At 39.9% G+C, this 14,499-nt stretch overlaps 1 protein-coding gene across 1 annotated transcript; it reads left to right on the forward strand.

Moving 5' to 3' along the window:
* Positions 1 to 5,219: 5,219 nt before the first annotated feature.
* Positions 5,220 to 8,643, forward strand: LOC145653850 (keratin, type I cytoskeletal 19-like). The gene is made up of 8 exons (XM_081708337.1): positions 5,220 to 5,770; positions 6,055 to 6,137; positions 6,259 to 6,415; positions 6,734 to 6,895; positions 7,092 to 7,217; positions 7,920 to 8,140; positions 8,275 to 8,288; positions 8,390 to 8,643. Exons 1-8 carry the CDS (start codon positions 5,312 to 5,314, stop codon positions 8,443 to 8,445), a joined length of 1,278 nt encoding a protein of 425 aa, XP_081564463.1. The 5' UTR covers positions 5,220 to 5,311; the 3' UTR covers positions 8,446 to 8,643.
* Positions 8,644 to 14,499: the final 5,856 nt, after the last annotated feature.

Here is a 14,499-nt window from a genome sequence, read left to right on the forward strand (position 1 = left end):
GGAGCCTTGTCAAGGAGTAGTGCATAAATGATAATGATTTTACTTCAGACGAACTGTATTCAATGATTAGTGACATTCACTGTGATGAGCACAATCATGTAGAATTAATGCACTAGTATTTTCTTTCATCATGGGGTATTACATCAAAATGTAACATGTTTTGAAACTCATGAACGTTATATGAGAATGTGTTTCGCCCATGGTACTATCATTTGTGCCACAGTTGTGTCTACCAAATAGATAGTTTGACAGACACAGGCTTTACACTCTGCTCCCAGTGTGCAAACTCTGTGGATGTGTAATTGTTGGGTCCAGTAGGGGTGCACTAAGTAGGGTGCTGTGTTATGTGTGTGTGTTGTTTTGCCACTAGGTGATGCTAAGCAACGGTCCTTATCTTTGTAGAATCTCAAATTATAAAAATACAGGTGAAGTTTTACTAATGCTCAACAATGAGCAGAATGGGAGTTTGAACAAAGCCTTATGTGCCCTTCTGCTAATCACCATTGTGCAGTCTACTGACTTGCATATGGTGGAATATGAAAAGGGTTTGACAGGCAAATTTTGTCAGACATAAATTTGTGACTATCCAGATTTAGTTAGGGTGTTGGTCATAAATGCGTCCTCTAACTGTCTATGGTGATATATCACTGTACAAGCAAGACAGAAAAGCTGTTAGAAGCAATATTTGCAGAATGGAGTATATGCAAAGTAAATATTGGAAGTCAAATAATATTCATGTTCCCGAAAACTTAGTAAGAGATCCAGACTTTTAAAAACATGCTCTGTTGATTTTGCTTAATTCAGAAACGTGTTTTTTTTTCTTTTCTTTTTACCTTTTAAAACATATAACATTCATTAAGCCTCCCACTCTGGTTATTCAATCTTTTCTGTCATGGGAAAGAGGTGACAGAACGATGGGTGTAGCTGAAGCTCTCTGGTTCGCTTCAGAGAGACAGTCCTAGCTTGCCTTTATCACCTTTGATCAGTTGTTTCCCAGCCCTTACAACATTTTTCACTTTATGTGCAGCCATGCACTACATACAGACCAAATGTGCTCCTTAGAAAGCCAAACTTGTGGCATTGCTACACTTCTTACGGTGGCATGTAACAGGTTCCAAACACCCAGGCTAAATAGGAAAGTCTGACACCCTCTTTGCTCACACAGGGAGCCTTGCCAGCTATGGAACAATGGCACCCTTCATTGCCTGGGCTGCACACTCATACCTGAGTGTACCTTTCACAACACAGGAACCCAGCCCAGGACTGGGTGGGGGTAGGGGGTGTACCCATCTGTCAGCAGACACTTGACAGTATGGGAACCCAGTGATATGTGGCTTCATGCCAGGTTGTCTTTTAATGCAGATTCTAACACTGGCCTGAAGCTTAAGGGCTGGGATCAGAAACATCCCATCATAAGCAATAGTATCGACTAACAAAATAACCAAGAAAATGACTGAGGAAGCAGTATGTCAGTATTGCTTTTTTCAGCTAATGTACAGAATGAGTGACAGTGGAAACTCCACAGGTGAATGTAAAGGGTAAATAATGAGCTTAATCATGTGGCTTCACAGATCTTCACATGCAAAAATGCAACAGTATATTTCTAGTGGGGATAGTGTTACAGTTCAGAGGAGCCTCCCGCTTCAGCGTTATGAGGCGCGGCTCATGAAAATGAGAATTACAGCAAGCACATAATACACTGGGCTGTTAACATGCCCCTCTGTTTTAGTTCTCTATTACTGTTGTCTCATTTGAAAACAAAAGTTGCTTAAAATATTTTGAAACTTAATCTACCAGTTTCTAATTGGAATTACATATTTACACAACTCTGATGACTTATTTGTTTTCTAAGCAGTCATTTTTAACCAAGTATTTTCTCAATCAAGTATATCACATACCTCTGTCATACAGTTTCAACATTCAACATTCAAAGAATTTGCCCTTTCCTCATCATGGTTGCCACCCAGGTGCTTGTTCAGGCTCTTGGCAGGTCTTCCTATGAGTGCCATCAGGACCTTACAGATGAACCAGAATGCTACAGCATGGCTGTTTTTCAACATTCCTAAGTTTTTCTATGTCACTCCACTATTGCTAATCTGAACTAAAGCATTTTAAAATGATTGTATTTGCACTTATTTTTTGCACCATTCAGTAAGTGGTTTAGGATTGTATATTGACACTTGGTTCTAGCAGTCTCAGTTAAGGGGTTATTTTAGATTCTAACCTATTTATGCTAGCTAAGGTTGCTTTGCGTAGATGACAGTTTTTGTAAGTTGCTCTGGATAACAGCATCTGCTAAATGTTATAAATGTAAAAGTAAATGTATTTGCAGGTAAAGCAGAAACTGGGAGAATTCAAGTCTCAAAGGTGTGGTTAAATTTCTCCTTGTAATTGGCACTGACATGGCAATTATGTGTGCTTCCATGCCTGAACAGGCCTGTCCACACAAATATTTGAAGGAACTTTCCCATTGGACAAAACTACCATTTTAGAAAATGAATGTTCCCACTGGGCAGAACTGTTTTATAAACACGCTGTGGTTCATCTAATGAGCCCTTATCACTGCTCGTGCTCACGGCTTGAACACACCTTCACACAGGGTAAAAGTGTAGAGTAGGTGGAGTAGTGTTTATACAGTGACTCATAGTTAGGTTGTAGCTAATCTTATCCACTAAGGCAGCACAAAGGCAGAATTAAGTCCCACTAGGAGTGGTATCTTAAGTTTTAGTGAGATTCCAGCTCTTGTTAGTTTTTTCTATCTTCTGTGACTGTTACAGCTTATGTTAAGCTGGCTGTAAGGTATAGCCGTGCACTTCATTAATTACAAATTCCAGAACTGAATATAAAACCCACTGGTTTGCCTAGTTTTGGATAAAGTCTGTGTTGACCATGTTCTCATTCTTTTGCTTTCATACTAGTGAAGTATAAGATTTCTGCAAAGCTGGTTTATTGTGTTCTCTCTCCCCCTCAGCTATGGGTGGTGGCCTGTGTGAGTGAAGCTTCTTTGTGTGTCTTTCAGCAGCACTCCTGGTACTGGTTGTTTTTTTGGCAAGGCAGTCATGTGATCCCTGAGAGGGAATGTAAGATCATTTCTGGACTGCAACCAGACCTTTTTCACATCTGGAACTCTACTTCAACTCAGATACCTCACTGGAGAACAATAGAACATGGAAGAAACATAAGATAAAAAAAGAATTTGGTGGTTTCTTATAAAATTTAAGCAGGTAATAAAAAACCCAAGACTGCAAATAACCTAATGTTGGTAAAAATCTGATCTGATTATATGTGGTGAACATTTCCATTAGTGTGGTATTATTGTTGGTTGACAATACTTATTTCATCTTTCAAAAGCAGATAAATACCACATTGTGCTCAATCTGAATTACTGTGTTCTGCAATACTGTGGTATGTTTTGCAAAACAAAAAACAAAAAACAACCAACCAAACAAAAACAAACAAACAAACAAAAGAAAGCCCGACACAGTTAAGATAACAAACTTTTACCAGCTCATTATAAGGGTATTTCCATTATTCAGAAATACTGAATGCATTATTCAGAAATACTGAATGCAATTCATTTGAGTTACCCATTATTCTCACCTGGGTTAGGGTGCATTAAGTTGACTGTAAACACAGTGCAGAGACTTAGATAAACGTGATCCCATTTGACCATGGCAGAGCTTAAAAGCTTCATGCCAGACATTTCACTTTTTCAGCACCTTTATCGGTGGAGCTTGTGCATACCTAAAAGCCTTAGAGCTTCACATCAGCATTAAGACTGGTCTCAGCAAGCCTCAGTATGCCATCCTGATTCTGAAGCATCTCCCTTAACCTTTGTCCTCCTACTGATCAATTACAAGCATTCATCAGTTTATCATGTGTAAACTATATGCAGAAAGAGTCTTTAGTGAACTACAGGAAATGTGAACTTTTGTATTACAAATTGTTCACGTCATGATTAAAAAAAAGCGATCCTGTCTCCACTGCAGTGTCACCCTGAAGCCTTTGATTCCAGACCACAGGTGGGTGTGACCTAAACACGGCTTTACATATAAGGTATAAAGCCTAATGCAAAGGAGCATGCAGTAACTGGGCCAGAATTCTGCAGTTGTATTGTTACAGTATGATATTATTGGACCTCACTGATAAAATGGACCAGTTGTAAAATAACTTCAGCTGAACAGAAACAATGCCTTTAACTACTTCAAAGGAACTTTTAGGAGTTTGTTTCAAATGTTTCCACAGCTCAGATACCTTAATGGAGGAAGTGTGATCCTCTAAATGTAGTCACTTCAATTTGCAGTCCTTTTCCTGCAAATAGTTTAATTCTTAGTTATACTTTGCAGCCAAAGTAATAAGAACTATAATGGTCATTAGTTTGCCATAAGTAAACATGTAGTTCAGCATAAGTGAAAGTAATGTTTCCTACCACACATTTTACTAAATAATACTCAAGACTCTCCTGATCTGAGGGGAACAAGGGAATGTTGGCATGCATACAAAACTACAAACAGACACACGAAACCTTTTTTTTTTCTCAGAAGCCTGTTTTAAACCTGCCTGTGCAGCCACATTGTATTGCTCCTTCTGTAATCTCATCTCTGAGGAGATTGGATAGGGCACACACACGCACACACACAGACACACACACACAGACACACACACACACACACACACACACACATGCACAGACACGCACACACACACACACGCACAGACACACACGCACACACACATGCACACACACACACACACGCACAGACACACACACACAGACACATACACACACACAGACACACACAGACACATACACACACACACACACACACACACACACACACACACATGCACAGACACGCACACACACACACACGCACAGACACACACGCACACACACATGCACACACACACACACACGCACACACACACACACAGACACATACACACACACACACACACACACACACACACACATACACACACAGACACACACACACACGCGCACGCACGCACACACACACACACACACACACACACACACATACACACACACACACACACACACACACACACACACGCGCATGCACGCACACACACACCCACATTCCAAAGCACTTTCCTCACTGGGGTGGACGGTCGCTTCCTCCCTCCCCCTCACAAACACACATGCAGGCTGCAGGACCCGCCCCTGGGCCCAGGCTATATGAAGGAACATCGCTGGATCCTGCTGCTCACTCCAGGACACTCCAGTTCAGAGTAACTCCTCCGAAACGGTTTTCTCCTGAGTCTTTGCAATCACCGAGTCGTCAGCATGTCTATCAGAACAACCAGTGTCAGGTCTACCAGAAGCAGCATGTATGGAAGTGGCCCCATGACCACTTCTATGATCTCCCAGCGGTCTGCACCCAAAGCCTACAGTGTTTCTGGAGTCTCCTTCAGTAGCGGTGGTGGTGGACGTATGTCCTCATCCATTTCAAGAAGCAATGCTTATGGCTTTGGTGGTGGACTGGGTGCTTCCATGGGGGGGTATGGAGGAGATTCCTTCAACCTGTCTTCTGCCTTGGACTCGGATACCGTCAGCTTGAATGAGAAGGCTACCATGCAGAACCTGAACGATCGTCTGGCCTCCTACCTGGACAAGGTGCGCTCCCTGGAAGCTGCCAATGCTAAACTGGAACTGCAGATCCGTGAGTTCTACGACAAGCAAGGACCAGTTGCCCAGAGAGACTACAGCCACTACTGGGCCACCATCAATGACCTGAAGGACAAGGTACAGTAAGGGGCAATTAGTGGGCAGCTCTTATCAGTACTCAGACATTCAAACTTATAATTATAACTCTATAATTTAATTTGGAATATTTACAGTGCATACTGATTATGTGCAGGCCAGAAACACTGAAACGCATGATTAACTTTAGAGATAATAGACCAACATAGAAAGGACTGTTTGAGAGTCTTTGGAACATTATGTGTCCCCATCCAATTTAGGGTTGGTGTTTTTAATGTCTTTGTAATGTCTTCTCAGCCAATGGCTAACCACTGATCCTGTTTTAGATCAAAACAGCAACCATCACCAATGCCAACATCCTCCTGCAGATTGACAACTCAAAGTTGGCTGCTGATGACTTCAGAACAAAGTAAGATGCGAAAAAATAAAAGTCCTGCACATTTTCTCCTTCTTAAAAATGTTATCGGTTTACATATTCACATGCATTCGGGAGGTTAAATCGGCATTAATCCCATCTCCCCAATGACCAGGTTTGAGCACGAGTTGATGATGCGCCAGTCTGTGGAGGCTGACATCGCCAACCTGCGGCGCCTGTTGGACCAGACGACCCTGACTAAAGCTGACCTGGAGATGCAGATTGAAGGTCTGCAGGATGAACTGGCCTACCTGAAGAAGAACCATGAGGAGGTTGGTAGCATTGTCATCATCTACTGAAACTGCACCAAACCGGGTCACATATGCTTGACTGGAAAAAAAAAAAGTACAAAACCAGTGAGGTGATTTGTAATGTATATGAACTGGTTCAACTTGGCAGTAGTTGAAGTACAATGACACGTGCCAAGAATCAGGCTGATATACTGAAAAAAAAAAGCCTTTCTAAAATTCTTTCTAAAAATCTATCTCCATATTTGGTGGCAGATCTATTTTCAGAATTTTTTGCAAAAGAGAAACAGGAATGAAGTCATGAGACTTTATCCATTCAAAGCGGCGTGCATGTGTCTGTAGGAACTGGCAGCTCTAAGAACACAGTTGTCCGGTACCGTGAATGTGGAGGTGGACGCTGCTCCTCAGCAGGACCTGAATAAAATTCTGGAGGATATGCGCTCTCAGTACGAGAGCATAACGGAAAAACACCGCAGAGAGCAAGAGGCCTGGTTCAATGAGCAGGTGAGGTGGATGTACCCTGTTTTCTGAAGCCCATTTTACAGTACTCGATCCTCATCTTCCACTTTTCATGTCATTCAAACAATTCTAAACCCAAAGCCAATACACTAAAATATTAAAAGACACTAAGTACTGTTTATGGTGATTATGAGAATATGAATAAAAGAAAGCCTCATGTATGTGTTTGCTTCTCTCCCAGTCTGCAGCACTGACTGTAGAGGTGGCCGCCAACACAGAGACCATCCAGACATCCAAAACTGAACTCACAGACTTGAGACGAACTTTGCAGGGCCTGGAGATAGAACTTCAGTCGCAGCTGAGCATGGTGAGAAAGGGAAGCCTGCAGAGAGGATGGGAACAAAGGAGGCAGGAAGGAGGGTGGAGGTCAGGGAGCGTATGTGGAGATTTGAACAAAATCCATCTGTTATGTAAGAGCGAAACAAGAGAAGGGGGGAGTATGAAGCAACCGGTGGGAGGAGGGTGATCAGAGCTAGACAGGGTGGTTGGGGAAAGAAGAGATACCAAGGCAAAGTTCACCATCAGATCCCAGAGAGACACACTCAGGCGGAAAAGAACGTGGAGAAGACATTATGTGGTAAAAGCAAAATGATCTTCTGAACTGTTTTGACACATGAGTGTGGACCTGCACGTCCTTGGTGTAGTTCTGCTACAAAAAAAAAAATCTCTATCCACATGTAAAATCTTGCTGGACTGTTCAAAAGGACCTTTGGATCTAGCCAGAGTCCTAAACCAGGTCAGCGCCAGATTAAATGCTGACACAAAAGACTGAGAGCAGTGTTACTGAGATGAAAAAGATAAATATTATGAGTAATCCTTTAAGTATAAGAGCAGGAAGGTCATGTTCAACCAATGAATTAACCCATAATAAATGGAAATAGAGAACAATTTAGAGTACCAAAGTGTTATTTGCCTTTCTGTATCTTAACATCCAGACTTCCTGTCCAAAGTCATGGAAAGTACAATACATGCTTAATTTTCCCATAACCCCTCTATCTTTTATTTACAGAAAGCAGCGCTGGAGAACACATTAGCTGAGACAGAGGCTCGCTACAGTAATATGCTAGCAGGCTTCCAGAATCAAATCCACATTCTAGAGGGAGAGATATCCCAGGTCAGGGCCAGCATCGAGCAGCAGCGGCAGGAATACACCATGCTTCTGGACATCAAGACTCGTCTGGAGAAGGAAATCAGTGTCTACAGGAGCCTTCTGGAAAAGGAGGAGACCAGGTAGAGACACTCAAACATATGTCCCTAAACAACTTTCTAAACACAACATGTGTTACTGGACAGTATTACATCCAGTGCAGTTGACCCTTTATGTTCTAAAGATTAATCACATATTTTCTTTTTCCTTTTTTTAGGAATCCCAGCACAGGTAATTATCAATTCTTATCATTGCAGATGTAGGACTAGAACTAAGATGGTTGTTTATAGATTTGGGAGCAAATTTAAATGGATCTGTCAATTCTTTTCCAGGTGGCTCCACCACCACCTCCACCACCACCGTGTCTAAAACAGTGCGTGTCAGCTAGACGTAGCACGCGACAGTCTGACACACTCACACAGTACAAGGCTCCTGTATGTCAACGACAAAATGAGTAAAGCAAGCAAAAAAAGGCATTGTTATAAAATCTAGGAAATAAATGCTGACAGTTGATAATGAAGAAAAGCATCTCGTTACTGCGTGTGAGAAACCTGTCTCTGAAAATAAAGCTTCTGGAAACAATGTACCTCTTCTGGCTCTCCAATTATTGCAGTGAGCTCTTATTTCATCCTGGCACACAGATCATTTCACATACACATCAAAACTAAAATAAATAGAATATTGCAGACAACACACTAGAGCTATGGATAATTAAAGCTATGGATAATTAAAACCTTCTGGCAAGTTATTTATCTTTTATTTTAATAGTTGAGGCACATTTACTGAAATCACAGAACTAGACACACACACACACACACACACACACACACACTCACACACACACACACACTCACACTCACACACACACACACACACACACACTCACACACACACACACACACACACACACACACACACACACTCACACACACACACTCACACACACACACACACACACACACACACACTCACACACACACACTCACACACACACACACACACACACACACACACACAAAAGGCTTGCAGTCATTTTATTAGTCACGAATTCTGCTCAGCTTGTGCCAGTCTGTTCCACAACTAAGGCACTAAGGCAACGTTGCAACACACTGGAGGCAGCTGTTACACCACCCTCCCTCTGCAACCCTCATCTCAACACACTGCAACACGCTGGAGTTGGCTGTTACACCACCCTACCTCTGCAACCCCTCTTCACCCCATATGATGTTGCCAGGAGACAGTTTCATCACAAAAAACACTGAGCAGGAAAGCAAAGGTTATGTTTTTAAAAGCGCCAGGCCTTTGTTTACCATATGCCTCTATCAGCAATGCCCTTTGTCCCCAATAAAAGGTTACGCTTAAATGGAAAAAGAATGCAACAGATATTAAAGTGTATGAAAATGGGTGAGAGAAAGAAAGGAGAATATGTCTATGTCTTCATTTTTTATCTGCATCTGTGACTTACAGAATTCAGAAAGCAAATATGTATAAGCATATGAATATGCGATGTTAAATCTTATGCATTTATTATTTAACTTAAAATTCATGGCATTTAAGTATTCTTATACATAGGCCATCTGACATTAATATTTTTCTTTCTATAGTTTTAGGCACTGCACTAAATTACATTATGGGTAAAGTTTAAGCTAACCATTACTAAACCAATCCCATTCATGTTCTAATTGAACAAAGCTATGGAGAATGCATATTTTCTTAACAAACCTTTACCTGAATAATACCATACCTACCAAAATCTATGTGTCTGTACTTTTATTGGTGGCCTAGGTGTGACTGTGTAAACAGGGACAGACATTTTAAGTGTGTTTCTCAGTGAAAGTTCCTTCAAGTAACTACAGTGGCAATTTTGACAAACCTCAAACATCATCTACAAAGAGAGAATAAATCAGGTAGTCCGGCGATTACATTTTAAGCAGGGTGTGGCTGATACTTCCTGTTTAGGACAATTCATAGAATACAAACTATAACTGAAAATACAAATACAACAACATTAAACTTTTCTGTGTTAATAATCAATTATTCAAGGAAAAGATTTTAAAGAGACATAAAAAGTAGAAATATTCTTAGAGTTTTAAGGTGAGTGCAAGTGAGCAATCTGCAGGGTGGGGGATTAGTCATCTAAACAACCACTGAATAAAGGAGTTTTGGTGCTTTGAAACTTTGGAACAATTGCCAAACTCTCATTTTTTGAAGGCTAAAAATCATACTTCAGTCAAGATTTTAATTTCAGTCAAAATGTTCATCAGGCCACAGTTCTATATGGGTTTTTTGTTGCATTTTCTGTAATTGTTGCAGAACATGACTGATTTGTGTTGCCTGAACATAGCTGGTAGAGCTTCAAGTATCACACTTCCTAAACTGAGAGGGAGGGTTGATTAATGTGAATGTTAATTCCCTTCCCTCGTTCATGCCCTTATTTGTTCTGTTTTCATTCTTTCTTCTAAAAGTGCTCACATTTTGTGTTGTTTTAAGCTTAGGGTATGTCATTATTTGTATTTCCTCCCCTGTGCTGAGTTTATCCTGGCTCATATCATAGCTTGTTTTCTGTAAGCTCTGCATTCTGACTTTGGGTGCGGTACTATATTGGCACTGTATAAATTAAGTTCTGGTGTCAAAATAAATTTGAAAATTCATCTGCACTGCAGATGGAACCCCACTCTTCTCTGCCCCATGTGTAAATCACACCTGCATGCAAAATTCATTACGTTCCAAACATTATGATAACCTATGCCTTTATCGCTTGTTGATTAATTTAAAATATTAATTAATTAATTAAAAATCTTAGCTCACATGTCAAAAGCAGGAAATCAGTTGTCAGTTTTTTGTGTTTATGGTTTCACTTATTTAACAATTTTAAAATTTATGCTATGTTCTGTTGACCATTGAAATTTATTTTAGGCTAAAGCGCACTTCATGGAATTGCTAGAAGAAATCCACAGACCTAGTATTAAAATTTCTATCAGAGTTTACAAAATGGCATGATTATAATCATAATCCTAATAAGCATACATAGGCTCTTTTGAGTAGTTAGTTGGGTAGTTCTAAGAAGTCAAATTTCTTGTATTTGTATATAATGTTTTTATTAAAACAGACCTTCTCCCTTGTATAAACATTACACAATATCTTTCTGTTCTACTTGTCTGTAGATGTTTACAGATAAACTGCTTGAAATAAATGCCTCTATTTGAAGTATGCGCCTGATTTGAATAATTGGTCACACCACTGCAACCTCAAAGACCTGAGCTCCTGCGCTCGAAATACAAGGTGCATGTTCAGACTTGTCAGAGTGGCAGTGTCGAAAATTTTGGGGTTCCCTTAAAATCAAGATTTTAAATAAATAATATGAAAACAATTAAATGCAGTATGAATAGGCGTATAGCCTAAAAAATTTACTATCGCTAAAATTTGCTTGACAGCTTCTGAAATACGTGGTTATCTTATTAGTTCTTGCTCATTTCTTTTGTTACAGGTTCCTTTGCGAACCCAATTCTCAGCTATTTTTAACTGAATTACAGAAATTACACTACATATAAAAACTCTTCGGTCAAGTTAAGTAAGAAAAGCCCGAACCCCGCGGCGAAAGCAACGCAGAGCGGGACGTTTTAAACGTTGTGCACGCGGTGTGCCCTCTGGTGGGCAAATGAAGAATTACACCGGCTAAGGGTTTCTTACATAGCGTGCCCTCTGGTGGTTGTTAATAAAATTAGGTTTGAGAAATATACTTCAGGGAATGACCGCCTGTTTTAATATGAATGTGGATTTTTTTTGTACATTGAAACATTCTTCCAAAACATCTACATATTTGTTCAAACAACACACATCAACTAAAACAATTTAACAGTGTTACATTGAAGCCCAGTAATAAAGTAGACTATATCATGAATGTAAAATTAGTTGCTCCTTTAACCAATGTTGAAATAAGCCCTGCTGGCATGTAAAAAAAATAAAAAATCAGGTCACATTTATGGCCTGCACCTTACAGGCAATAATGAGAAAGTAGCATCGTGCCAATAATATTAACTAGGAATTAAGCTGTATCCAGTTTAATGACCAAAACCTTAAGTAGCACAATCACATATATGTGGTAGTGAAAACCCCACTGAGAACATGAGGACCAAAACCGGAACTCGAAAGCGCTGCCCGTTAAAGTTTGTTCATGACCTTATAGTCAGGTCACGTTTATATCTATTTCTGTATTCAACTTACGCTTGTCAAGTAATTAGCATTTATTATACGACTCGGGTGTGTTGGAAAAAGAAAGAAACGCATCAATTTTATTGAATCCTTGCAATTTATTTTAGGATAAAGCACACTTCATAAGGAATTGCTTGAAGGAGTTCATAGAACTGTTATTAAATTAGGTCCAGAATGATGCGATTGTAATACCCAATTATCTTACAAAAGAGCTTTTTATTTTACTTGCACAAGAAAGTCTGTTTAAATAATAAAAATATCTTACATGGGATCTTAAATGTTTCTTAGAAGCAAGGCCGTAGTCACATTACACATTTACATATTTATTCCACTCACGTTCTTTGCGCAATGATAGGAGCTGTTAATGTTCCCATCTGTTGTTGATGGGACACTTATTATTGTAACACCTACCACTGCTAACGTGTCTGACCTGCAGGAAAAGGTAACGTTAATATCAATACAGCATTGTGCGCTGAGACTAATTGTAGAAATAAATAAAATTTTACTCAGAAGTGTCAGTAATTGTATGAAGTGGAAACAAGCATTTTTGGTGAAAATGGGCCAATTTGCGAATGCTATATCAATCAACCATGACTACTGACGTTAGCAACCATAGTTAAGGTACCTGGAAGGTTAATTAGCCACACTTTCATGCAGCGTCCAACAGTAGTCATGGGCATATTCAGATAACATTAATGTATATATTGCGTTATATTTGTTAGAAATACTACGTGAAGTCTTACGTGAAGTAATGTGTCAGTCCTTTTAGTGATGCGCATAAACATGTGGAGAGAGGCAGCTTTAATTTACTGTAATTTCGTATAATGTCCTGTGTATCTGTACCTGCTTGGGCAATCTTAGAAAAAGGAAAAGTAACTGTGAATAAATGAGTACTAGTCAGATGATATAAGTATAGAAGAGAGTTGTACAAGAACTGAGTCAGTGTTTCCTAACATAATAAATACCAATCATAACATATTGAATAATGTGTTGAACTGAGTCAGTGTTTCCTAACATAATAAATACCAATCATAACATATTGAATAATGTGTTGACAATAAGAAATTGACAGTAATCTATTCCTGAACAACATGGCAGGACATACCAGTTGTTTACTGGGGGGGAATGATACGCAGTGAGTGAGAAAAGGAGCAGATACTGATAGTTAAGACCAAGAAATGATGGTAAGGAAAATATAATAATAATACATTAAAAACAAATATGAACCTTAAAGAAAAGCCATAATTTAAAATGAAAAAGTCATTAAAACTAATGAAGTACTCCCCCAGTGTATGTGGGGTGGGTTAATTAATAAAACAATTAAGTACATAACTAAAAAAAGTGAGAGGAGAATAGATGACTAGAGAGGAGAAGAAGTACCAGAGGAGAGGAAGAATGACATGGAGAGGAGAGGAGATTAGAATATAGGGGAGGAGAGAGGAGAGGGGAGGGGAGGTGACTGGAGAGGAGATTAGAATATAGGGGAGGAGAGGGGAGGGGAGGTGACTGGAGAGGAGATTAGAATATAGGGGAGGAGAGAGGAGAGGGGAGGGGAGGTGACTGGAGAGGAGATTAGAATATAGGGGAGGAGAGAGGAGAGGGGAGGGGAGGTGACTGGAGAGGATATTAGAATATAGGGGAGGAGAGAGGAGAGGGGAGGGGAGGTGACTGGAAAGGAGATTAGAATATAGGGGAGGAGAGAGGAGAGGGGAGGGGAGGTGACTGGAGAGGAGATTAGAATATAGGGGAGGAGAGGGGAGGGGAGGTGACTGGAGAGGATATTAGAATATAGGAGAGGAGAGAGGAGGAGAGGAAGGGGGGTTGGTGAGGAGAAAATAAGTCAAGAGGTTAAAATGAGAGAGCAGATGTCCCTGATGCCCTCACAGGTGTACTTGTTAGAAAATAAAAACAACTTGCTAAACATTGGTCACAATATCTGGACTTGTCTTTCCATTAGAATACATAGATTTATGGTTATATTAGTATCGTTATATTTTACCAGTCACTTAATAATAATAATAATAATAATAATAATAATTTCATCTGGTGAGTTAGTGAATGCCCTGCCCTGGGCAGATCTGGTCCCCCAACTGTTCAGTTCATAGCTACAGCCTTGCTTAGAGGTCAAGTCTCTTGCATTTGTATATAACAATATAATTTTTATGTAACAATATTTTTAATTTAAACAGACTTTCTTGTGCAAAAAAGTATTAGGCTTATTAATGTAATA

This window comes from Electrophorus electricus, chromosome 26, assembly GCF_041902795.1.
Source record: "Electrophorus electricus isolate QZ-2024a chromosome 26, ASM4190279v1, whole genome shotgun sequence".
NCBI classification, from domain to species: domain Eukaryota; kingdom Metazoa; phylum Chordata; class Actinopteri; order Gymnotiformes; family Gymnotidae; genus Electrophorus; species Electrophorus electricus.